The 25,326-nt window shown below is 44.5% G+C and overlaps 1 protein-coding gene across 3 annotated transcripts in view; it reads right to left on the reverse strand.

Moving 5' to 3' along the window:
- Positions 1-25,326, reverse strand: part of trappc9 (trafficking protein particle complex subunit 9) — a 292,659-nt gene that overhangs the window by 90,926 nt on the left and 176,407 nt on the right. For all 3 annotated transcript variants that reach the window (XM_014177784.2, XM_014177781.2, XM_014177782.2), the window contains one exon: positions 7,648-7,758. In XM_014177784.2, the coding sequence (XP_014033259.1) occupies positions 7,648-7,758 (111 nt within the window). The remainder of the gene's footprint in view (positions 1-7,647; positions 7,759-25,326) is intronic.

Consider the following 25,326-nt stretch of genomic DNA (forward strand, 5'->3'; position numbering starts at 1 on the left):
GTGATGCTGGACAGGCGGGCAGGTGCAGGCAGCGATCGGTTGAAGAGCATGCATTTAGTTTTACTTGTATTTAAGAGCAGTTGGAGGCCACGGAAGGAGAGTTGTATGGCATTGAAGCTCGTCTGGAGGGTAGTTAACCTGTTAGGGCTAGGGGGCAGCATTTGCACGTCTGGATAAAAAAATGTACCCGATTTAATCTGGTTACTAATCCTACCCAGTAACTAGAATATGCATATACTTATTATATATGGATAGAAAACACTCTAAAGTTTCTAAAACTGTTTGAATGGTGTCTGTGAGTATAACAGAACTCATTTGGCAGGCAAAACCCTGAGACATATTCTGACAGGAAGTGGATACCTGATGTGTTGTATTAACTTTAAGCCTATCCCATTGAAACACACAGGGGCTTAGGAATATTTTGAGCACTTCCTATTGCTTCCACTAGATGTCACCAGCCTTTACAAAGTGTTTTAAGTCTTAACTGGAGGGAGAACTGACCGAACAAGAGCCTTGGAACGATGATGGCCGATTAGACACCTGGCGCGCGAGTTCATGTTGGGTACCCTCGTTCCAAAACGTTTTAAAAGAGTATGCATTCGTCCACCTTGAATATTATTCATGTTCTGGTTAAAAAGGCCCTAATGATTTATGCTATACAACGTTTGACATGTTTGAACGAACGTAAATATATTTTTTCCCCCTCGTTCATGACGAGAAGTCCGGCTGGCTTAGATCATGTGCTAACAAGACGGAGATTTTTGGACATAAATGATGAGCTTTTTTGAACAAAACTACATTCGTTATGGACCTGTGATACCTGGAAGTGACATCTGATGAAGAGAATCAAAGGTAATGGATTATTTACATAGTATTTTCGATTTTAGATCTCCCCAACATGACGTCTAGTCTGTATCGCAACGCGTATTTTTCTGGGCGCAGTGCTCAGATTATTGCAAAGTGTGATTTCCCAGTAAGGTTATTTTTAAATCTGGCAAGTTGATTGCGTTCAAGAGATGTAAATATATAATTCTTTAAATGACAATATAATATTTTACCAATGTTTTCTAATTTTAATTATTTAATTTGTGACGCTGACTTGACTGCCGGTTATTGGAGGGAAACGATTTCCTCAACATCAATGCCATAGTAAAACGCTGTTTTTGGATATAAATATGAACTTGATAGAACTAAAAATGCATGCATTGTCTAACATAATGTCCTAGGAGTGTCATCTGATGGAGATTGTAAAAGGTTACTGCATCATTTTAGCTGGTTTTATGGTTTTGGTGACCCTGTCTTTGACTTGACAAAACATTACACACAACTCTTGTAAATGTACTGTCCTAACATACTCTAAATTTATGCTTTCGCCGTAAAACCTTTTTGAAATCGTAAAACGTGGTTAGATTAAGGAGATGTTTATCTTTCAAAGGGTGTAAAATAGTTGTATGTTTGAAAAATTTGAATTTTGACATTTATTTGGATTCAAATTTGCCGCTCTTGAAATGCACCTGCTGTTGATGGAGTGCACCACGGGTGGCACGCTAGCGTCCCACCTAGCCCATAGAGGTTAACACAGTGTCCAAAGAAGGGCCAGAAGTATACAGAATGGTGTCGTCTGCGTAGAGGTGGATCAGAGACTCATCAGCAGCAAGAGCGAAATCATTGATGTATACAGAGAAAAGAGTTGGCCCAAGAATTGAACCCTGTGGCACCCCCATAGAGACTGCCAGAGGTCCGGACAACAGGCCCTCCGATTTGACACACTGAACTCTATCAGAGAAGCAGTTGGTGAACCAGGTGAGGCAATCATTTGAGAAACCAACGCTATTGAGTCTGCCGATGAGGATGTGGTGATTGACAGAGTCGAAGGCTTTGGCCAGGTCAATGAATACGGCAGCACAGTATTGTTTCTTATCGATGGCGGTTACGATATCGTTTAGGACCTTGAGCGTGGCTGAGGTGCACCCATGACCAGCTCTGAAACCAGATTGCATAGCGGAGAAGGTGCGGTGGGATTCGAAATGGTCTGTAATCTGTTTGTTGACTTGGCTTTCGAAGACCTTAGAAAGGCAGGGTAGGATAAATATAGGTCTGTAGCAGTTTGGGTCAAGAGTGTCCCCTCCTTTGAAGAGGGGGATGACAGCAGCTGCTTTCCAATCTTTGGGAATCTCAGACGACACGAAAGAGTGGTTGAACAGGCTAGTAATAGGGGTTGCAACAATTTTGGCAGATAATTTTATAAAGAAAGGGTCCAGATTGTCTAGCCCGGCTGATTTGTAGGGGTCCAGATTTTGCAGCTCTTTCAGAACATCAGCTGAATGGATTTGGGAGAAGGAGAAATGGGGAAGGCTTGGGTGAGTTGCTGTGGGGGGTGCAGTGCTGTTGACTGCGGTAGGGGTAGCCAGGTGGAAAGCATGGCCAGCCGTAGAAAAATGCCTTTTGAAACTCTCAATTATAGAGTTTCCTATCCTCAGTGCAGTGGGCAGCTGGGAGGATGTGTTCATATTCTCCATGAACTTTACAGTGTCCCAGAACTTTTTTGAGTTTGTGTTGCAGGAAGCAAATTTCTGCTTGAAAAAGCTAGCCTTGGCATTTCTAACTGCCTGTGTATATTGGTTTCTAACTTCCCTGAAAAGTTGCATATCACGGGGGCTGTTCGATGCTAATGCAGAACGCCACAGGATGTTTTTGTGTTGGTTAAGGGCAGTCAGGTCTGGAGAGAACCAAGGGCTATATCTGTTCCTGGTTCTAAATTTCTTGAATGGAGCATGCTTATTTAAGATGGAGAGGAAGGCATTTCAAAAAAATAACCAGGCATCCTCTACTGACGGGATGAGGTCAATATCCTTCCAGGATACCCGGGCCAGGTCTTTTAGAAAGGCTTGCTCGCTGAAATGTTTCAGGGAGCGCTTGACAGTGATGAGTGGAGGTCGTTTGACCGCTGACCCATTACGAATGCAGGCAATGAGGCAGTGATCGCTGAGATCTTGGTTGAAAACAGCAGAGGTGTATTTAGAGGGCAAGTTGGTTAGGATGATCTATGATCTATGACGGTGCCCGTGTTTACAGATTTGGGGTGGTACCTGGTGGGTTCATTAATGATTGAGGGCATCAAGCTTGGATTGTAGGATGGCTGGGGTGTTAAGCATGTCCCAGTTTAGGTCACCTAGCAGCACGAGCTCTGAAGATAGATGGGGGGCAATCAGTTCACATATGGTGTCCAGAGCACAGCTGGGGGCCGAGGGTGGACTATAGCAGGCGGCAACTGTGAGAGACTTGTTTTTAGAGAGATGGATTTTTAAAAGTAGAAGTTCAAATTGTTTGGGTACAGACCTGGATAGTAGGACAGAACTCTGCAGGCAATCTCTGCAGTAGATTGCAACACCGCCCCCTTTGGCCGTTCTATCGTGTCTGAAAATGTTGTAGTTAGGGATGAAGATTTCAGAGTTTTTGGTGGACTTCCTAAGCCAGGATTCAGACACGGCTAGGACATCCGGGTTGGCAGAGTGTGCTAAAGCAGTGAATAAAACAAACTTAGGGAGGAGGCTTCTAATGTTAACATGCATGAAACCAAGGCTATTATGGTTACAGAAGTCATCAAAAGAGAGTGTCTGGGGAATAGGAGTGGAGCTAGGCACTGCAGGGCCTGGATTCACCTCTACATCACCAGAGGAAAAGAGGAGGAGGAGGATAAGGGTACGGCTAAAAGCTATGAGGATTGGTCGTCTGTGACGTCCGGTATAGAGAGTAAAATACCAGCAGCCTGCAGCATGAACGGAGCAAAGAAACTTAAAGGATATTACGGGGACTATGATAAGGCTGGGTTGAAAAGGAAGGCTTCATCACCACACAAGGAGATGCTCCAGTCAAGGATGTTCACCCTGAGCTTTCGTTCACATAGAACAGACAGACAGGCAGAGATTTAAAAAGACGACATCCCTCAGGGATTCTCTCTGTCTGGCAGTCAGAGCTTAAACTGATACACTTCAGGCACTTAAAACGGCACATGCACAAAAATACACTCGCGCACTCACACAAGGAAGTCAATGTGGAGAACAACAGCCATGGCTGTTGGCTCTGGTCCATTTGTCTTCGAGTTTCCTAGGGCTAAGGGAACACGTTTCTCATAGTAGTTTGTTTGGAAGCTGACAGATATACATCCAGTGGTCAGTTTATTAGGTACACCCCCTTGTTCACGAAAATGGCTTGCACCTACAGACAGTGAGTCACCGTGGCTTGCTAAATAAAGCAGGCAGACAGGCATCAGGCATTCAGTTCCTGTTTGATTGAACGTTAGAATGGGACAATATTTTAAACATTTGCATGTAGTCTATCTAGGTCTTTAAAGTCCTCGTTTTAAAATAACAATCCTGTATATTTTTCTAACTTTGAGCGTGGTATGATCGTCGGTGCCAGGCACGCTGGTTCCAGTATCTCAGAAATGACCGTCCTCCTGGGCTTTTCAAGCACGCCAGTGTCTAGGGTTTACCGAGAATGATGTGACAAACAAAAACATCCAGTCAGCAGCAGTCCTGTGGGCGAAAACAGCTCGTTGATGAGAGAGATCAAGCGGGGAATAGCAAGAATGGTGCAAGCTAAGAGGCGGGCCACAAACAGGCAAATAACGACGCAGAACAACATCTCGGAACGTACAACTGGTTGATTTAATGCAGCAGACGACCACACTGGGTTCCACTCCTATCAGCTAAACACAAGAAGAAGCTGCTCCAGTGGGCACGCCATCACCAACACTGAACAACTCAGGAGTGGAAAAACATCACCTGGTCCAACCAATCCCAGTTACTGTTGCGTCATGCTGAAGGCGTGGCGTCATGCTGAGTCAGGATTTGGCGTAAGCAGCATGAGTCCATGGCCCCATTCTGCCTGCTGTCAACAGTACATGCTGGTAGCGGTGGTGTAATGGTATGGAGAATGTTTCCCTGGCACACGTTAGGTCCCTTGATACCAATTGAGCAAGAATTTCCAGAAGAATTCTGTCTGTTCTGGTACTCGGTTCTAGATGGGTGTACCTAATAAACTGGCAACTGAGTGTCATTAGCATTCTGTTCATCAACAAGTATGTCAGTCGTCCCCGCTACATTAGCTTACTTAGCTTGACTCAGGTCTGCATAAAGGTTCTATCATTTTAATTGTGGGTTATGGTCCCTTGAGGTCTCATGCTGTGAATTTCATTAAAGTCATGAATAATACTGTAGCTGCCCATACAAATCAAGACAAAGATGAACCTAAACACCAAAGGGGTCAATGAATTTTGGAGAGCACAAAGACAAAACAACCAAACTAAAATAGACACAAGTCCTGCTCTCTCTATTCTCCCTATCCCCCACGGTGAAAACCTCATACAAAAGCATGTCTGGTTGAAGAGGCAGACAGAGGTCTGTGTTCGAGCTTTCTAGGGCTTCCAAACATCAGAGGGGCCATTCTCATTCATATCGCTTGCTCCTCTCATCTGTCTTTCAGCAGTAATGAACAGGAGCGAGGGTTAAAGATCTAGGATGAGGCTGAGCGTTGAAAGATGGGAGAACATGAAAGCAACCAAACCTCTTTCTTTCTGCCGTGAACGAGCAGCGAAGTATTTCTTTAAATTAAAATCCCCATTGTAGCTTTAAACTAATAGAATAGCACTATATAAACAGAGTGAGTTTTTTTCTTAATTACTCCTTCTCTGCATCCACATGCCATATGCATTGTTGTATTAATGCAAATAACATGTCCCAGCTTAACTTTAAACTACTACAATAGCACTACATAAACAGAGAGGGTTTTTGTTAATAACGCAATATATACAGACGGAATAATTGTTAAAAAAAAGTTAATAAACTGCATAAAAAATTATTTGGACAATTTCCCTTCTTAATATCTTATAGAATCCAGGGCTTAAGTTTACTGAGAGTGTTTTCCTGTTCTAATGTATGGAAGCTCAAGCGGGATTCAGAGCTCTTTGTCTCCACCGCAGCTGTAATACCAGCGATTAAAAATGAACCGCTGACCTGCCTGTGCACTGGCTCACGTGCACACTCTTAATTAAAACTCTTTAAAAGATAACACAACCTCTTTAAAAAGACGTCTCTGAATGCAGTTGGTGCGTCATTCCTAGCGTGTTCTCATTGTACCAATAGACTAGAGAAGAAGGCGCTCCAAAGTCTTACTGTCGCTTTCCTGGAAAAGTTAGGAGACCTCCCTCCATCTTTTGAACAGCAAAATGGACCTAACTTATGAACCAGCCGTGTAGAGTATAAGAAAGACAAACATTCACAGGCCAAAAGGATACAAAGTAGCACTATACTAAGGAGACAGGGAAATAGCTATAAGCTAATCATTTGTAGAGCTGTCCTAAAAGCTACATTGTCCAATAGTCGGCGGCAGGTAGGTAGCCGAAAGGTTGCTAGATCGAATCCCCGAGCTGACAAGGTAAAAATCTGTCCTAGGCCGTCATTGTAAATAAGAATGTGTTCTTAACTGACTTGCATAGTTAAATAAAGGTTAAATTAAAAAATGTCCTAGAGAAGGATATTCTGAAAAATGTTTGAGTGGCTGAAAAGAACAACCCCCCCAGAGCATTCCTCTCCTGTAGGGCTTGTGGGTCACCCACGTGGTGTTCCCCACACACGCACACTTCCCCACCGGCACTCATCGCAGGAGGAGGACGCTGCTCAGAGATAGCTGTGACAGGAATCAGAATTCGCTAATGTTCAGAGGGTTAACAGGCAGTATGAGGAAGAGAGGAATGGAGGCAGGGAGAGAGGCGAGGTTCAGAGATGGGAAGGGGAAAGGAAGGGAGAGGAAGCGAGTGACAGTGTCGGAATAATCCCATGTCAAGACGTACAGTAGCTCACTGTAAACAAACTTCCAACATGTCTTCATCAATGCAGAATGAATGTGCCTTTAGAGATACAGCTAGCTACTGATGGAGCTTCCCGCTTAGTGTTCAAAGTCAACAGGAAAATCTTGTCTCATACTAAAATCCAGTGAAATGAGCAGCTTCATAGACATGTTTAGGTTAGTAAAGGGGGGGTTTAAAGGTATTTTCCAGGTCTTATGTGGGCTTGTATGATACCTGGGGCCGAAGCTCGACTGGCGGTCCGTATTGACCCGTTCTGGGTCCGTTGAGTATGGGGGGCTGACAGGGTAAGGAAATCAATGTCATTTTGTAATTTGGGTGAACTATCCCTTTAAAGGGCTGTTCCAGAAGCTGTCATTATTGACCCCAGTAAAAACATCACAAATGGGATCAGAGGGATGTCAATAATGGACCTAACTACAATGGTTAGGTAGACAAGGCAGAGTTGACCGGTCAGAACTAATCCATTCCTAGCCATTACAGTCTCATAAGCCCAACTACAGGCTATAAGAAACCAGTTTAACACACCTGAAGACAGAAAATACACTGCAGGCTATATACATCACATAATCACACAACACAGGCTTGGTCAGTGTACATCGTTCACTCATATGACTGACTGGTTGGATTTGTGTTTGTGTTCATATCCGTAGATTAATTTATGTGCTCATGTTCATAAGAGAAACCTGGCCCACAATATGTGTACATTTAATACATAGAATGGAGTAGAATGTTATCCACTGACTCCCTTGTGAATGGGCAGGTTAAAGGTCACATACCTCTGACACTCTGAGGCGTGCAGCACCAGGTCCTGGTTGTTGTTGGCGCTGACCGTCAGCTCATGCTCTGTTGAATTGAACACGTCCAGCAGCAGGTGGCACTGACGGGTTCTGGGGAGAAAGATAGAACCGGGTTAGAACCACACATACACACTGACGGGTTATAGGGGAGAAAGATAGAACCCGGGTGTCCACATCAGAAGATATCCTCCTCACAATCTCCAAAATATAACAGCTACAGGACAACTTTGTTTGGACGTTGTAAAGGACCATTCGCCGAAACTGAAGGGGTATAGCTAGCTAACGACCTCCTTTTCCACTTGGAAAAAAACAGTGGACAGACATGCTAGCTACATTAGCTAGCTAGCTGGGATTTTCTACAAGGAATCTGCCTCCCGAAAAACGATTCTCCCAAGTGGGTGTGACACCTACTCCCGTTGCACTGCTGATTGGATTCCACCTGGTGACCTGCTCACCGTCTGCCCTGGCCCGTCTCCCCGTCTGGTACAGGTACACCCGCCACACTCCCCCCTCTCTCCCGAGGTTTTGCTCGCATCCAGCACACACGCACTATTGGGGCGAGTGACTCTGAACTAACAACGGCTAGCCCCAAGTCGTTATATTTGTTCTTGTGCTTAATTGCTATTTGCCTCAGGACTTCTGCCTGCTTTGTTGACTATGAACTTGCTTGTTTACCTGACCGTGGGACATACTGTTGTTCCCACACTGGGGACTCTGACTCTCTGATGATCTTGTTGCCATCTGATGCACATTCAGATGTCATAAATCAGCACTGCAGAGCTCTCCCTGTCCTCTGCCGTGCCTTGATTGTATTACTGCTGATGATATCTGGAAATGTGCATGTACACCCTGGCCCATCTACTGTTGATAGCCCCAATTCTGACTTGTGCTCTGATATCTGCTTCACTGATTTCTGCTCTCAGAAAAACCTGGGTATTCTGCACGTTAACACTAGAAGCTTAGTACCTAAAAAGTATCAATTGAAAGTATGGGTTCACAGATCCAATCCAGGTGTGTTCGTCATTACTCAAACGTGGTTAAGGAAGTGATTTAAATACTGATGTTAACCTTTCTGGTTCTAACTTTTTTTCGGCAAGACAGATCTTCCAAAGGTGGTGGAGTGGCAATCTTTACCAAGGAACACCTTCAATGCTTGGTTGTCTCCACCAAGTCTGTCCCCCGAAAATTTGATTGGCTGGTTTTAACAAATTAAACTTTGTTGACTGTTGCTTGGTGTTATCATCCACCATCAGCACCGGGCTGTACCCTAAATGCCCTAAGCTCTCTCCTGGCCCCTTAAACTAAGTCTGAATTTGTCCTGCTAGGTGACCTAAACTTCAACATGCTTAAATCACCTGACCAAGTCCTAAAGCAATGGGACTCCCTAAATCTTCGTCAGATTATTACCAATCCCACAAGGTATGACTCCAAACACCCAGAAAAGGCTACTCTCCTTGATGTTATCCTCACATATAATCCTGATAGGTATCAGTCTGGTATTTTCTGTAATGACCTTAGTGATCACTGTTTTACAGCCTGTGTTCGTAATGTCTGCTCAGTGAAACAACCTGTCCTGATTTGTCATAGACGCTTGCTAAAAAACTTGTCTTGGCCTTTATAAATTGGTATAGAATCAGCTTGATCCCCTCTGTCGAAGACACTTGGACCTTCTTTTTTGATATTTCAGTGGTATTGTTAACAGACAGACGCCCATAAAGAAAGTGAGAATTAAAAAAACGTTCAGCCCCTGGTTCGACCGCGATCTGCAGAGTTACTCCACCTCAATAATTCCATTTGGCGAAAGGCTCGAAACATGCATACTCAGGCTGACTGGCTCTTGTTCAGACAAATGAGAAATAAGTGCACTCAGACCATCCGGAAGGCCAAAGTTATTTAGTTTAAGGACCAGTTCTCGCTCTGTGGGTCTAACCCCAAGAAGTTCTGGAATAAACCCTCCTCCTCACAGCTGCCCATGTCCCTTAATACTGATGTGGTTGTTACTGACAAGGAGCACATGGCTGAGCTCTTAAAATCACCAGCCATGCCTCCTTGCACGCCCAACATTTCCTCATCTCCCACCCCTTCTAATGCGACTATCCCAAATGCTTCTCCCTCTTTTTCCCCTGCCCAGCTACAAAGTTTCTCCCTGCAGGCAGTCACTGAGCCCGAGGTGCTAGAGGAGCTCCTGAAACTTGACCCCCCAAAAATATCTGGGTCAGATGGTTTAGACCCTTTCTTCTTTATGGTTGCAGCCCCTATAATCACCAAGCCATTCTCTGACCTTTTTAACCTGTCTCTCCTCTCTGGGGAGGGTCCCATTGCTTGGAAGGCAGCCACGGTTCATCCTTTAATAAAAGGGGGAGATCAAGCTGATCCTAACTGTTATAGGTCTATTTCTAGTTTGCCCTGTTTATCAAAAGTGTTGGAAAAACTTGTCAATAATCAACTGACTGGCTTTCTTGATGTCTATAGTATCCTCTCTGGTATGCAATCTGGTTTCTGCTCAGATTATGGATGTGTCACTGCATCCTTAAATCTCCTCAATGATGTCATCATTGCCCTTGATTCTAAGCAATGTTATGCTGCTATTTGTATTGACTTGGCCAAAGCTTATGATACAGTAGACCATTCCATTCTTGTGGGCTGGCTAAGGAGTATTGGTGTCTCTGAGGGGTCTATGGCCTGGTTTACTAACTACCTCTCTCAAAGAGTGCAGAGTATAAAGTCTGAACATTTGCCACTGCCTGTCACCAAGTGAGTACCCCAAGACACAATACTTGGCCCCATGCACTTCTCAATTTACATCAACAACATAGCTCAGGCAGTAGGAAGCTCTCTCATCCATTTATATGCAGATGGCCCCTCCCTGGATTTTGTGTTAAACACTCTACAACAAAGCTTTCTTAGTGTCCAACAAGCTTTCTCTGCCCTTAACCTTGTTCTGAACACATCCAAAACAAAGGTCATGTGGTTTGGTAAGAAGAATGCACCTCCTCCCACAGGTATGATTACTACCTCTGAGGGTTTAGAGCTTGAGGTAGTCACCTCATACAAGTACTTTGGAGTATGGCTAGACGGTGCACTGTCCTTCTCTTAGCACATATCAAAGCTGCAGACTAAGGTAAAATCTAGACTTGGTTGCCTTTTTCGTAATCATTCCTCTTTCACCCTTGCTGCCAAACTAACCCTAATTCAGATGACCATCCTACCCATGCTAGATTATGGAGACGTAATTTACAGATCGACAGGTAAGGGTGCTCTCAAGCAGCTAAAAGTTCTGTACCATTTGGCCATCAGATTTGCCACCAATGCTCCTTATAGGATGTATCACTGCACTCTATACTCCTCTGTAAACTGGTCATCTCTGTATACCCATCGCAAGACCCACTAGTGGATGCTTACTTATAAAACTCTCTTAGGCCTCATTACACCCTATCTGAGATATCTACTGCAGCCCTCATCCTCCACATACAACACCCGTTCTGCCAGTCACATTCTGTTAAAGGTCCCCAAAGCACACACATCCCTGGGTCGCTCTTTCCAGTTCACTGCAGCTAGCGACTGGAACGAGCAGCAAAAAATACTCAAAATGGACAGTTTTATCTCCATCTCTTCATTCAAAGACTCAATCATGGACACTCTTACTGACAATTGTGCCTGCTTTGCATGATGTATTGTTGTCTCTACCTTCTTGCAATTTGCACGTTGTGTTGCTACCATGTTGTTTTCATGTTGTGTTGCTACCATGCCGTGTTGTCATGTACAAGCCATGATGTGTGTTTATATATATATATTTTTATCCCAGCCCCCATCCCCACAGGAGGCCTTTTGTCTTTTGGTAGGCCATCATTGTAAATAAGAATTTGTTCTTAACTGACTTGCCTAGTTAAATAAGGTTACATTTAAAAAAAAAAGCAAAGCAGTTCGACACATACAACAACACAGAGTTACACATGGAGTAAAACAAACATACAGTCAATAATACAGTAGAAAAATAAGTCTATATACAATGTGAGCAAATGAGGTGAGATAAGGGAGATAAATGCAGAAAAGGCCATGGTGGCAAAGTAAATACAATATAGCAAGTAAAACACTTGCTATGGTAGATTTGTAGTGTAAGAAAGTGCAAAGTAGAAATAGAAATAATGGGGTGCAAAGGAGCAAAATAAATAAATAAATACAGTAGGGGAAGAGGTAGTTGTATGGGCTAAATTATAGATGGGCTATGTACAGGTGCAGTGATCTGTGAGCTGCTCTGACAGCTGGTGCTTAAAGCTAGTGAGGGAGATAAGTGTTTCCAGTTTCAGAGATTTTTGTAGTTCGTTCCATTCATTGGCAGCAGAGAACTGGAAGGAGAGACTGCCAAAGGAGGAGTTGGCTTTGGGGGTGACCAGAGAGATATACCTGCTGGAGCGCGTGCTACAGGCGGGTGCTGCTATGGTGACCAGTGAGTGGAGATAAGGGGGGACTTTAACTAGCAGGGTCTTGTAGATGACCTGGAGCCAGTGGGTTTGGCAACGAGTATGAAGCGAGGGCCAGCCAACGAGAGCGTAAAGGTCGCAGTGGAGGTTAGTATATGGGGCTTTGGTGACAAAACGGATGGCACTGTGTTAAACTGCATCCAGTTTATTGAGTAGGGTATCGGAGGCTATTTTGTAAATGACATCGTCGAAGTCGAGGATCGGTAGGATCTTAAAAATAACATCTTAAAAAATAAAGAACCACACACAGATGGGTTGTAGGGAAATAGATAGAACCGGGTTAGAACCAACCACAGGTACACACACTGACGGGTAGTGGGGAGAGAGCGAGCAGATGTTTTTAACTTCAAATAATAAAACATCAAGCGTGTAATTGTGAGCAAGTGTCCTGTCTACTCTCTTCAAATTGAAAAGAGATGCAGACCCAGTCAGAACACAACCACACAAGCCAGTACAGTAGCTACCATACACAGAACACACCGTTTGCTAACCTAAAACCTACACAAGATGGAAAAACCATTATATAATTATACTGATATTATGTTGTCTAATTCATTTATTGATGTATCCGATATGAAATTTAAAGGTCAGTTTAGTGATCACAACACCAAGGGGATCTCTGAGCTATGACTGTGAGGAGAGTTTAGAGTTTAGAATTCAAAGACCGAAACGGAGACAAATAGTTGGCTGCCTTGAATAATTTATTCACATCTTAGATCTTTAGAAGCCCAGTCAGTCAGTCAGTCAGTCAGTCAGTCAGTCAGTCAGTCAGTCAGTCAGTCAGTCAGTCTCCCGGGTAGATACTTGTTGAAATGGTTCACTTTTAAAACATTTCTACCTCTGATACAGCGCCACATTATAAACTTTGCCCAGATGACTTCCTGATCGTTTTTGCTATTAAGCTACTGCTGTGGTGACTGTTTCCACAGCCCTGTTCTACGGCGCTGTCTCCTGATTGGCTAAGCTGCTGTGTCGGTGCATCCTGATTGATGGTTCAGCTAAACGGTGGGGAGGATAAATCAGTTGTCTCCCCCTCTCTCTCTTGGTACTACCCTCCGCTGTGTTAATCATGTCTGCCAGCAGAGACAAAGAGACAGTCGGAGAAACATGGACAATGACTGCTAGAAATATGGTATTTTAATTACCGTGACACTTTATTAGGGGCCGGGGCAAACTCTAATGATGTCTCCATTAACTCAGGGATTTAAGAGGAGGGAGGAAGAAAGTGGAGTGAAAGGGTTGAGGACATTGGTGTCTCTCTAAGAAGACGGAGGGAGGCAGACTGCCGAGGTTTGTGGCCTGGAAAGCAGGTGAGCCATCAGAGTTCACCTACAGTACACAGCTGGTAGAGTTGAGACATCAGTACACAGCTGGTAGAGTTGAGACATCAGTACACAGCTGGTAGAGTTGAGACATCAGTACACAGCTGGTAGAGTTGAGACATCAGTACACAGCTGGTAGAGTTGAGACATCAGTACACAGCTGGTAGAGTTGAGACATCAGTACACAGCTGGTAGAGTTGAGACATCAGTACACAGCTGGTAGAGTTGAGACATCAGTACACAGCTGGTAGAGTTGAGACATCAGTTGTGTTTTGAGTACCTCCTGCTGTACATTATTCTCATTTAAGACCATTCTTAAAACTTAACTGTCTTTTTCCAAGGATTGTTGCCTTTTATCTGTGTGTAAAAATAAGAAAGAAAAAGAGAATGTGCATGTGAAAGCCAGACAGAGACAGGCTGGAGAAGAGAAACAGACAGACACGGTAGAGAGGAGAAAGACAGTCAGACAGAGACAAGCTGGAGAGGAGAAACAGACAGACAGACTGGCTGGAGAGGAGAAACAGACAGAGACAAGCTGGAGAAGAGACAGACAGAGACAGGCTGGAGAGGGGAAACAGACACAGACAGACAGACAGACAGACAGACAGACAGACAGACAGACAGACAGACAGACAGACAGACAGACAGACAGACAGACAGACAGACAGACAGACAGACAGACAGACAGACAGACAGACAGACAGACAGACAGACAGACAGACAGACAGACAGACAGAGACAAGCTGGAGAAGAGAAAGACAGACATGCTGGAGAAGAGAAAGACAGACATGCTGGAGAAGAGAAAGACAGACATGCTGGAGAAGAGAAAGACAGATAGACAGGCTGGAGAGGAGAAAGACAGTCAGGCTGAGACAAGCTGGAGAGGAGAAACAGACAGACAGAGACAGGCTGTAGAATAGAGGAGAGAGAAAGACTGGTGTGGAAAGAATAAACAGCCTCCTACAGCAGCTAGGAAACGGTCCGTGATGAAAGGACCAACACCTTTGATGCTGTGATGTTAGAACTGGACAGGAATGGATGAGTGCTCCTTAATGGGTTTTCTTTACGTAATGTGTACGTGTGTTCTAATGTTCACAAACACCCCCCCACACACACCACCAGATCTTTTTGGACAGCGCTATGTCACGCTGACGAATGAGCCGTGAGATCAGTTATTCACCGTTATTGATTGGTCGAGAGGCCCCCCATCCCGTCGGACAGAATAACTTACCAAACTTGGCAACCCATTCCCCACACTTGGCGGTCCAGGGTAGCTCCTTTCTTCTTAGAGCCACCACTGATGGCCAAACAAGCTTTTAAACAGATGGACATGCAAATCATCTGACTACCTGTGTCTCCGACTGTTTGTACCTCCAAACACATCCACAACCATCAAACCCTGAGACTATGGATGAGACCCCTTCTGCTACTGCCACTCCTTTAGCTAGTTTGTTGTTAATCAGATTAGGGATGGACACCTTATCGGTAAGCATATCGGAATCGGTCGATATTAGATAAAAATGGCAACATCGGCATCGGCCCGATGTCTAGTTTAACGCCGATGTGCAAAACCGATGTAAAAGCTGCCGTGCATACCTATATAACGTAGATAGATGACGTAATGATTCCATGAAAAGCACAGCGCTACACAGAACAAAAGCAGAAAAACACTAAGCACACACTTCCAACAACTAAACAAGTTCAAGTCGAGCAGTCATTTGAAAGAGTAAGATCCTTTCAGCGAGACAACTCAAAGCCGAAATCCATTAACGTCAAGATAATGGAATTCATTGCCCTTGACAATCAATCGTTCTCTGTTGTGGATTATGTTGGCTTTCACCGACTGGTCGAGCACCGGTACACACTACCAAGTAGGCGCTATTTTTCAGATGTTGCCCTACCGGAGTTACGCAGTATTGTTAAAGCGCACATCCCTGAGCCACTTGCTATGGGCGTCACTGCTATTAGCTTCACGACTGACATTTGGACCAGCGATGTCAGCCCCATGAGCATACCGAGTCTGACAGCACAGTGGGTTAACGAGGATTTCGTTCTGAGGAAAGCCGTATTGCATGCTCAAGAATGTGCTGGTTCTCATACCGCTGCTGCATTTCAATGGCATTTGAGAACATGTTTGAAACTTGGAAACATGAACACACTCCTAGCTCCATTCAAACAATTGACTCGAGAAATAAGCTCTTCAACTGCGTCTGCAGCAGACGTGATACCCTCTGTCATGGCATTGAAACGCCTGCTCAACCAAACTGCCGATACAGACCGTGGGGTTAAAACTTACTCTACAAGAGGCTGTGAACAAGCAATTCTGTGGCATTCTCTCTGAGCCTCTTTACTGTGTCGCCACCATGCTCGATGCTAGATAGAAGGACCGCTACTTCGATGCAGACAAGAAAAAGGGTTTACGTGAAATGTTAGACACAGCTGGACAAGACAGAAACAGACCGAGGAAGTGAAGCCACGGACAGACAGAGCTGAAACTTCACAGCTTGACATGTATGATGAAATCCTGGTTGAGACTGAACAAATGAAACAGCACAGTAAGTTAGTTAAAGAAATTGGTTTTGATTATGTTTTACTGGTAATGGGGACATACGTAAATGCCCCCCAAAAATTTTTGGGGTCAGTATGTGTGTGTGTTGCAACTATTTAACTGTACTAGAATGCTTAAAAGGCCGCAAAAATGTTTAATACGGTATCGTATTTTTGGCAAGGAAAATATTGGATATCGGCCAAAAATGGCAAATCGGTGCATCACTAATTCAGAAAGTCTTATCGGTAAAAGCAACCACTAGCCTAGCTAGCCTAGTACTGTGGGGTTGGTGTCTGTTTTTTAGGTGTGGTAGTGGTCAAAATGGCTGCCATCATACCAGGTTAGAACCATCATCATCACTGGGCAGAAGGCGGCAGCAGCGAGAAAGAGGAGAAGCAGATCAACGGCTGGTCAATCCTCAGGATCCACGATCAATATGTGGTGATCCCACAGTGGCTCCTCTGGCACAACACTGACAATACGTCTACAGCCCTCCTACTCACTCCCACGGCAAATGAAATGTGCTTCATTAAGTTTGGGCTGGTTGGATTTAGAGTCCTGCCAATGTGTTGCTATTTTTAGAGTGCGTGATGTGTGTGCGTGTGAGCCTGTGGGGAACAGTACACTGCCTGCATTCATGCAAGCAGAGCAGATAGCCCAGCCTTCTATCAACAAAAGGTTTAGACTGAAGACTGAATCATGTCCTGATAGCATGGAACATCTGTGCGTGTGTGTGTTTGTGCGCGTGTGTCTGACAGAATGGAACGCCCCATACGCTATGTCACGTAACAGACCCCAGCTGCTGTACGCAGTACCGGTACGGTTCCAACAGGTTTCTATCATGAACGGATCCCTGACTATTTCACACATACACAACATGATCAAAAGTATGTGGACATCTGCCAGTCGAACACATTTCAAAATCATGGGCATTAATATGGAGTTGGTTCCCCTTTGCTGCTATAACAGCCTCCACTCTTCTGGGAAGGCTTTCCACTAGATGTTGGAACATTGCTGCGGGGACTTGCTTCCTTTCAGCCACAAGAGCATTAGTGAGGTCGGGCACTGATGTTGGGCGATTAGGCCTGGCTCGCAGTCGGCATTCCAACTCATCCCAAAGGTGTTTGATGGGGTTGAGGTCAGGACTCTGTGCAGGCCAGTCAAGATCTTCCACACTGACCTTGACAAACCATTTCTATATGGACATCGCTTTGGGCACGGGGGCATTGTCATGCTGAAACAGGAAAGGGCCTTCCCCAAACTGTTGCCACAAAGTTGGAAGCACAAAATTATCTTCAATGTCATTGTATGCTGTAGTGTTAAGATTTCCCTTCACTGGAACTAAGGGGCTTAGCCAAAAATCACAAAAAACAGCCCCAAACCATTATTCCTCTTTCACCTAACTTTACAGTTGGCACTATGCATTCGGGCAGGTAGCGTTCTCCTGGCATCTGCCAAACTCAGATTTGTCCGTCGGACTGCCAGATGGTGAAGCGTGATTCATCACTCCAGAGAACGCATTTCCACTGCTCCAGAGTCCAATGGCGGCGAGCTATACACCACACCAGCCAACGCTTGGCATTGCCCAGGGTGATCTTAGGCTTGTGTGCGTCTGCTTGGCCATGGAAACCCATTTCATGAAGCTCCCGACAAACAGTTCTTGTACTGACGTTGCTTCCAGAGGCAGTTTGGAACTCTGTAGTGAGTGTTGCAACAGAGGACAAGTGTTTTTACGCGCTAGGTGCTTCAGCATTCGCCGGTCCTGTTCTGTGAGCTTGTGTGACCTACCACTTCGTGGATGAGCCGTTGTGGCTCCTAGACGTTTCCACTTCACAATAACAGCACTTACAGTTGACCGGGGCAGCTCTAGCAGGGCATAAATTTGACAAACTGACTTGTTGAAAAGGTGGCATCCTATGAATGTGCCATATTGAAAGTCACTAAGCAATTCAGTAAGACAATTCTACTGCCAATGTCTGTCTATGGAGAATGCATGGCTGTGTGCTCTATTTTATACACCTGTCAGCCATGGGTGTAGCTGAAATAGCCAAATCCACTAATTTGAAGGGGTGTCCACATACGTTTGTACAGTGGGGGGAAAAAGTATTTGATCCCCTGCGATTTTGTACTTTTGCCCACTTACAAAGAAATTATCAGTCTATAATTTTAATGGTAGGTTTATTTGAACAGTGAGAGACAGAATAACAACAAAAAAATACAGAAAAACGCATGTAAAAATTTTTATAAAATGATTTGCATTTTAATGAGCGAAATAAGTATTTGACCCCTCTGCAAAACATGACTTAGTACTTGGTGGCAAAACCCTTGTTGGCAATCACAGAGGTCAGACGTTTCTTGTAGTTGGCCACCAGGTTTGCACACATCTCAGGAGGGATTTTGTCCCACTCCTCTCTGCAGATCTTCTCCAAGTCATTAAGGTTTCGAGGCTGACGTTTGGCAACTCGAACCTTCAGCTCCCTCCACAGATTTTCTATGGGATTAAGGTCTGGAGACTGCCTAGGCCACTCCAGGACCTTAATGTGTTTCTTCTTGAGCCACTCCTTTGTTGCCTTGGCCGTGTGTTTTGGGTCATTGTCATGCTGGAATACCCATCCACGACCCATTTTCAATGCCCTGGCTGAGGGAAGGATGTTCTCACCCAAGATTTGACGGTACATGGCCCCGTCCATCGTCCCTTTGATGTGGTGAAGTTGTCCTGTCCCCTTAGCAGAAAAACACCCCCAAAGCATAATGTTTCCACCTCCATGTTTGACGGTGGAGATGGTGTTCTTGGGGTCATAGGCAGCATTCCTCCTCCTCCAAACACGGCGAGTTGAGTTGATGCCAAAGAGCTCCATTTTGGTCTCATCTGACCACAACACTTTCACCCAGTTGTCCTCTGAATCATTCAGATGTTCATTGGCAAACTTCAGACGGGCATGTATATGTATTCTTGAGCAGGGGAACCTTGCGGGCGCTGCAGGATTTCAGTCCTTCACGGCGTAGTGTGTTACCAATTGTTTTCTTGGTGACTATGGTCCCAGCTGCCTTGAGATCATTGACAAGATTCTCCCGTGTAGTTCTGGGCTGATTCCTCACCGTTCTCATGATCATTGTAACCCCACGAGGTGAGATCTTGCATGGAGCCCCAGGCAGAGGGATATTGACAGTTCTTTTGTGTTTCTTCCATTTGCGAATAATCGCACCAAATGTTGTCACCTTCTCACCAAGCTGCTTGGCGATGGTCTTGTAGCCCATTCCAGCCTTGTGTAGGTCTACAATCTTGTCCCTGACATCCTTGGAGAGCTCTTTGGTCTTGGCCATGGTGGAGAGTTTGGAATCTGATTAATTGATTGCTTCTGTGGACAGGTGTCTTTTTTACAGGTAACAAGCTGCAATTAGGAGCACTCCCTTTAAGAGTGTGCTCCTAATCTCAGCTCATTACCTGTATAAAAGACACCTGGGAGCCAGAAATCTTTCTGATTGAGAAGGGGTGAAATACTTATTTCCCTCATTAAAATGCAAATAAATTTATAACATTTTTGAAATGCGGTTTTCTGGATATTTTTGTTGTTATTCTGTCTCTCACTGTTCAAATAAACCTACCATTAAAATTATAGACTGATCCTTTCTTTATCAGTGGGCAAACGTACAAAATCAGCAGGGGATCAAATACTTTTTCCCCCCACTGTACATGGGCTCCCGACTGGTGCAGCGGTCTAAGGCACTGCATCTCAGTGCTAGAGGCATCACTACAGACCCTGATTCAATTCCAGGCTGTATCACAAACGGCTGTGATTGGGAGTCCCATAGGGCGGCGCACAATTGGCCCAGCGTCGTCCTGGTTAGGGTTTGGCCAGGGTAGGCCGTCTTTGTAAATAAGAATTTGTTCTTAACTGACTTGTCTAGTTAAATAAAGGTTAAATAAATAAAAAATATATTTACACTACCGTTCAAAAGTTTGGGGTCACTTAGAAGTGTCATTGTTTTTAAAGAAAAGCTCATTTTTTGTCCATTAAAAAAACATCAAATTTTTCAGAAATACAGTGTAGACATTGTTAATGTTGTAAATGACTATAGTAGCTGGAAACAGCAGATTTTTTAATGGAATATCTACATAGATGTACAGAGGCCCATTATCAGCAACAATCAATCCTTCCATTGGCACGTTGTGTTAGCTAATCCAAGTTCATCATTTTAAAAGGCTAATTGATCATTACAAAACCCTTTTACAATTATGTTAGCACAGCTGAAAAAGGTTGTTTTGATTAAAGAAGCAATAAAACTGGCCTTCTTTAGACTAGTTGAGTATCTGGCGCATCAACATTCCTGGGTTCGATTACATACTCAAAATGGCCAGAAACAAAGTCCTTTCTTCTGAAACTCTTCAGTCAATTCTTGTTCTGAGAAATGAAGGCTATTCCATGCGAGAAATTGCCAAGAACCTGAATATCTCATACAACGCTGTGTACTACTCCCTTCACAGAACAGCGCAAACTTGCTCTAACCAGAACAGAAAGAGGAGTGGGAGGCCCCGGTGCACAACTGAGCAAGAGGACAAGTACATTAGAGTGTCTAGTTTGATATACAGATGCTTCACAAGTCCTCAACTGGCAGCTTCATTAAATAGTACCAGCAAAACACCAGTCTCAACGTCAACACTCCCAGATGCTGGCCTTCTAGGTACATTCCAGGTGACTACCTCATGAAGCTGGTTGAGAGAATGCCAAGCGTGTGCAAAGCTGTCATCAAGGCTACTTTGAAGAATGTTTAACACTTTTTTGTTTACTACATGATTCCATATGTGTTATTTCATAGTTTTCATGTCTTCACTATTATTCTAAAATGTAGAAAATAGTACAAATAAAGAAAAACCCTGGAATGAGTATGTGTGTCCAAACTTTTGACTGGTACTGTATATATACACATACACAGGTAACTGATAAAATAATGTAAACACCATTAAATTACACAAAGTATATTGAAAGCAGGTGCTTCCACACAGGTGTGGTTCCTAAGTTAATTAAGCTATTAACATCCCATTATGGGGGGGGGTCATGTATACAAATGCTGGGCAGGACATTATCTTGGCCATTATTTTGGCTACCATGGCAATGCCCCCATAGGATGACAATGCCCCCCCTCCACAGGGCACGACTGGTCACTGAATGGTTTGATGAGAATGAAAATGATATATACAATATGTCATGGCCATCTCAGTCACCAGATCTCAACCCAATTTAACAGTTATGGGAGATTGTGGAGCGGTGTATGAGACAGTGTTTTCCACCACCATCAACAAACACATATGATGGAATTTCTGGTGGAAGACTGGTGTCGCATCCCTCCAATAGAGTTCCAGTCACTTGTAAAATCTATGACAAAGTTGGTCTGGCTCGTGGAGGCCCAACGGCATATTAAGACACTTTATGTTGGTGTTTCCAGTTACCTGTGTGTGTGTGTGTGTGTGTGTGTGTGTGTGTGTGTATATATATATACACACATACACACAAAACACATTAGGAATACCTGCACTTTCCATGACATAGACTGACCAGGTGAATCCAGGTGAAAGCTATGATCCCTTATTGATGTCATTTGTTAAATCCACTTCAATCAGTGTAGATTTTTTATTTATTTATTTATTTCACCTTTATTTAACCAGGTAGGCAAGTTGAGAACAAGTTCTCATTTACAATTGCGTCCTGGCCAAGATAAAGCAAAGCAGTTTGACACATACAACAACACAGAGTTACACATGGAGTAAAACAAACATACAGTCAATAATACAGTACAAAAATAAGTCTATATACAATGTGAGCAAATGAGGTGAGATAAGGGAGGTAAAGGCAAAAAAAGGCCATGGTGGAAAGTAAATACAATATAGCAAGTAAAACACTGGAATGGTAGATTTGCAGTGGAAGAAAGTAGAAATAGAAATAACGGGGTGCAAAGGAGCAAAATAAATAAATACAGTAGGGGAAGTGGTAGTTGTTTGGGCTAAATTATAGATGGGCTATGTACAGGTGCAGTAATCTGTGAGCTGCTCTGACAGCTGGTGCTTAAAGCTAGTGAGAGAGATAAGTGTTTCCAGTTTCAGAGATTTTTGTAGTTCGTTCCAGTCATTGGCAGCAGAGAACTGGAAGGAGAGCTGGCTAAAGGAGGAATTGGCTTTGGGGGTGACCAGTGAGATATACCAGCTGGAGCGCATGCTACAGGTGGGTGCTGCTATAGTGACCAGCGAGCTGAGATAAGGGGGGACTTTACCTAGCAGGGTCTTGTATATGACCTGGAGCCATTGGGTTTGGCGACCAGTATGAAGCGAGGGCCAGCCAACGAGAGCGTACAGGTCGCAGTGGTGGGTAGTATATGGGGCTTTGGTGACAAAACGGATGGCACTGTGATAGACTGCATCCAATTTAATGAGTAGGGTAACCGTCCAGAGTAGTGATGCTGGACGGGCGGGCAGCGATCGGTTGAAGAGCATGCATTTAGTTTTACTTGTATTTAAGAGCAGTTGGAGACCATGGAAGGAGAGTTGTATGGCATTGAAGCTCGTCTGGAGGGTTGTTAACACAGTGCCCAAAGAAGGGCCAGAAGTATACAGAATGGTGTCGTCTGCGTAGAGGTGGATCAGAGACTCACCAGCAGTAAGAACGACATCATTGATGTATACAGAGAAGAAAGTCGGCCCAAGAATTGAACCCTGTGGCACCCCCATAGAGAGTGCCAGTGGTCCGGACAACAGGCCTTCCGATTTGACACACTGAACACTAACAGAGAAGTAGTTGGTGAACCAGGCGAGGCAATCATTTGAGAAACCAAGACTATTGAGTCTGCCGATGAGGATGTGGTGATTGACAGAGTCGAAAGCCTTGGCCAGGTCAATGAATACAGCTGCACAGTATTGTTTCTTATCAATGGCGGTTAAGATGAAGGGGAGGAGACAGGTTAAAGAAGGATTTTTAAGCCTCGAGACAACTGAGACATGGATTGGGCCATTCAGAGGGTGTGTAAGACAACAGATTTAAGTGTCTTGGAACAGAGTATGGTAGTAGGTGCCAGACACACAGGTTTGAATGTGTCAAGAACTGCAACACTGCAGGGTTTTTCACACTCAAAAGTTTCCCATATGTATCAAGAATGGTCCACCACCCAAAGGACATCCAGCCAACGGCAGGCCAGTGGTTGAAAACGGGACATTCATGAAAGAGCACAAAGTAGGCTGACATGAATTCTCCAGAGCAACAGACGGGCTACAGTTAGTCAACTGACAGTCCTGTACAACATTGGTGCCCAAAGACCCATAAAATATTGCACAACTCATCGCACCTTGACACAAAATGGGGTATGGCAGCAGACGAGAGATCCACTTTCAGAAAAAAGACAGAAACTGAAGTTGCAGTGGGCTAAGGAATGAAAACACTGGAGAACTGGAAAAACATTGCCTGGTCTGATGATTCCCGGTCCCTGCTGTTTCACGCGGATGGGAGGACTAGGGTATGGAGGAAACCACATGACTACATGTATCCATCATGCCACCTGTCAACTTTGCAGGATAGTGGTGGTGATGGTGTGGGGTGTGTTTTCATGGCACACACTGGGCCCCTTGATAAAAGTGGAGCAATGTTTAAATGCCACAGGATATCTGAACATCATTGCCAATCAGGTGCATCCTTCATGGCAGCAGTGTATCCATCTGCGAATAGATTTTTTCAGCAGGATAATGCCCCACGCCACAAGGATAGGATTGTCCAGGAATGGTTCCATGAAGATGACAGTGAATTCTGCTTACAGCAGTGGCCTACCCAGTCACCAGATCTCAATCCAATTGAACATCAGTGGGATGAAATGGAACAAGACATTCGGAAGTAGAGATCCAGTACCAGCCAACTTGACACGACTGTGGGAAGCTTTGGGGTCAACATGGGCCAGCACCTTGCACCTTTCAACACCTTGCAGAGTCCAAACCCTGACGAATTGAGGCTGTCCTGAGGGCAAAAGGGGGTGCAACTCAATATTAGGAAGGTGTTCCTAATGTTTTGTACACTCAGTATATACATACAGGGACCCATAATATCTGGAACGTTATACTGTATACAGGTCCAGATGTTTACTGTGAGGACCTACAACAGGTCTATGACAGGTCACAGCTCTCTATGACAGGCCAGAGCTAATTATAAACAGATGCCTCCCCTGAAGAGCATGCTGCAGGTGAAATCTCAAGAAGTGCACTCCGCAAACAATGGAGGAGCGAGGGAACGAGGGAGAGAGAGGTAGAGAGAGAGAGAGAGACAGTCTAAACTCTTGAGTTCGTTGGGTATGAGTCCCTTTTGCCCTTCAGTCCAATCAGCATCCTTTTCTCTGTGGAAGACCTAAAAGCTTTATGAACTGTAATGGAATGCAGTGAGCTGCACTGGCCCACTTAATCAATACACCAAGCCACAGAAAGGTTCTCCAGAGATGAGAGATAACAAGAGTGAATTGGAGGGTGAGGCAGGTTTCATTCACATTCCTTTTCAGGAGAGACAGTGATCGCTCTCCTCTCTCACCTCTCTCCTTCCTTCGAGAATTACGGATTTTCTCAGAGAATCACCTCTCAATTAAAGGCAACTTTTCCACCACAAAAACCCAGAGAGAGACAGTAGTGCTGGAATACTATAAATAGACATACAGAGAGGACCTCTGTGGAAATGTCACTAGATTTCCTTTCTGAGACAACGCAGCAGCGCTTGAGAAAAATCCATAGAGACTCAGGTCTGGATTGGAGGAGCAAAATCTACAAATCTACAGTGTCTGATGGGGAGAAATGACGGTTGGTGGGGGAACGAGGACGGGAGGGGGAAAGGGAGAGGCAGATCTACAGGGGAGGGAGGGAGGGAGAAAAAGGAGGCGTGACAAGATGATAGTGACTGCAGAGCTGAGCGCAGGAGAGAAGAGACAGATTTATCACCAGAGAGCAGAAAGATAGCGAGAAAGACGGATTGGTTAAACTGCAGATATTATTACAGCTAATGATTCACCTCAAGTGGCGATAACTGGGGTACGATCTGTCTCCCTCGCTTCCGCACCCTGGCTTTTTCCACAGAGCCGGGGAGATGACAAGAAGGAGGGAGGAGAGAACGAGGAGACAGAAAAAGAGAGTAGAGCGAGAGAGAAAAGAGAGCGAGACAGAAAGGGATAGAGAGAAAGGGATAGAGAAAGAGAGAAAGGGATAGAGAGAGAGAGAAAGGGATAGAGAAAGAGAGAAAGAGCTAGAGAGATAATATTCATCTGTTTCCACCTAGGCCTGTCAGTAGAAAGGCCA

This window comes from Salmo salar, chromosome ssa27 (assembly GCF_905237065.1).
Source record: "Salmo salar chromosome ssa27, Ssal_v3.1, whole genome shotgun sequence".
Taxonomy (NCBI): Eukaryota; Metazoa; Chordata; class Actinopteri; order Salmoniformes; family Salmonidae; genus Salmo; species Salmo salar.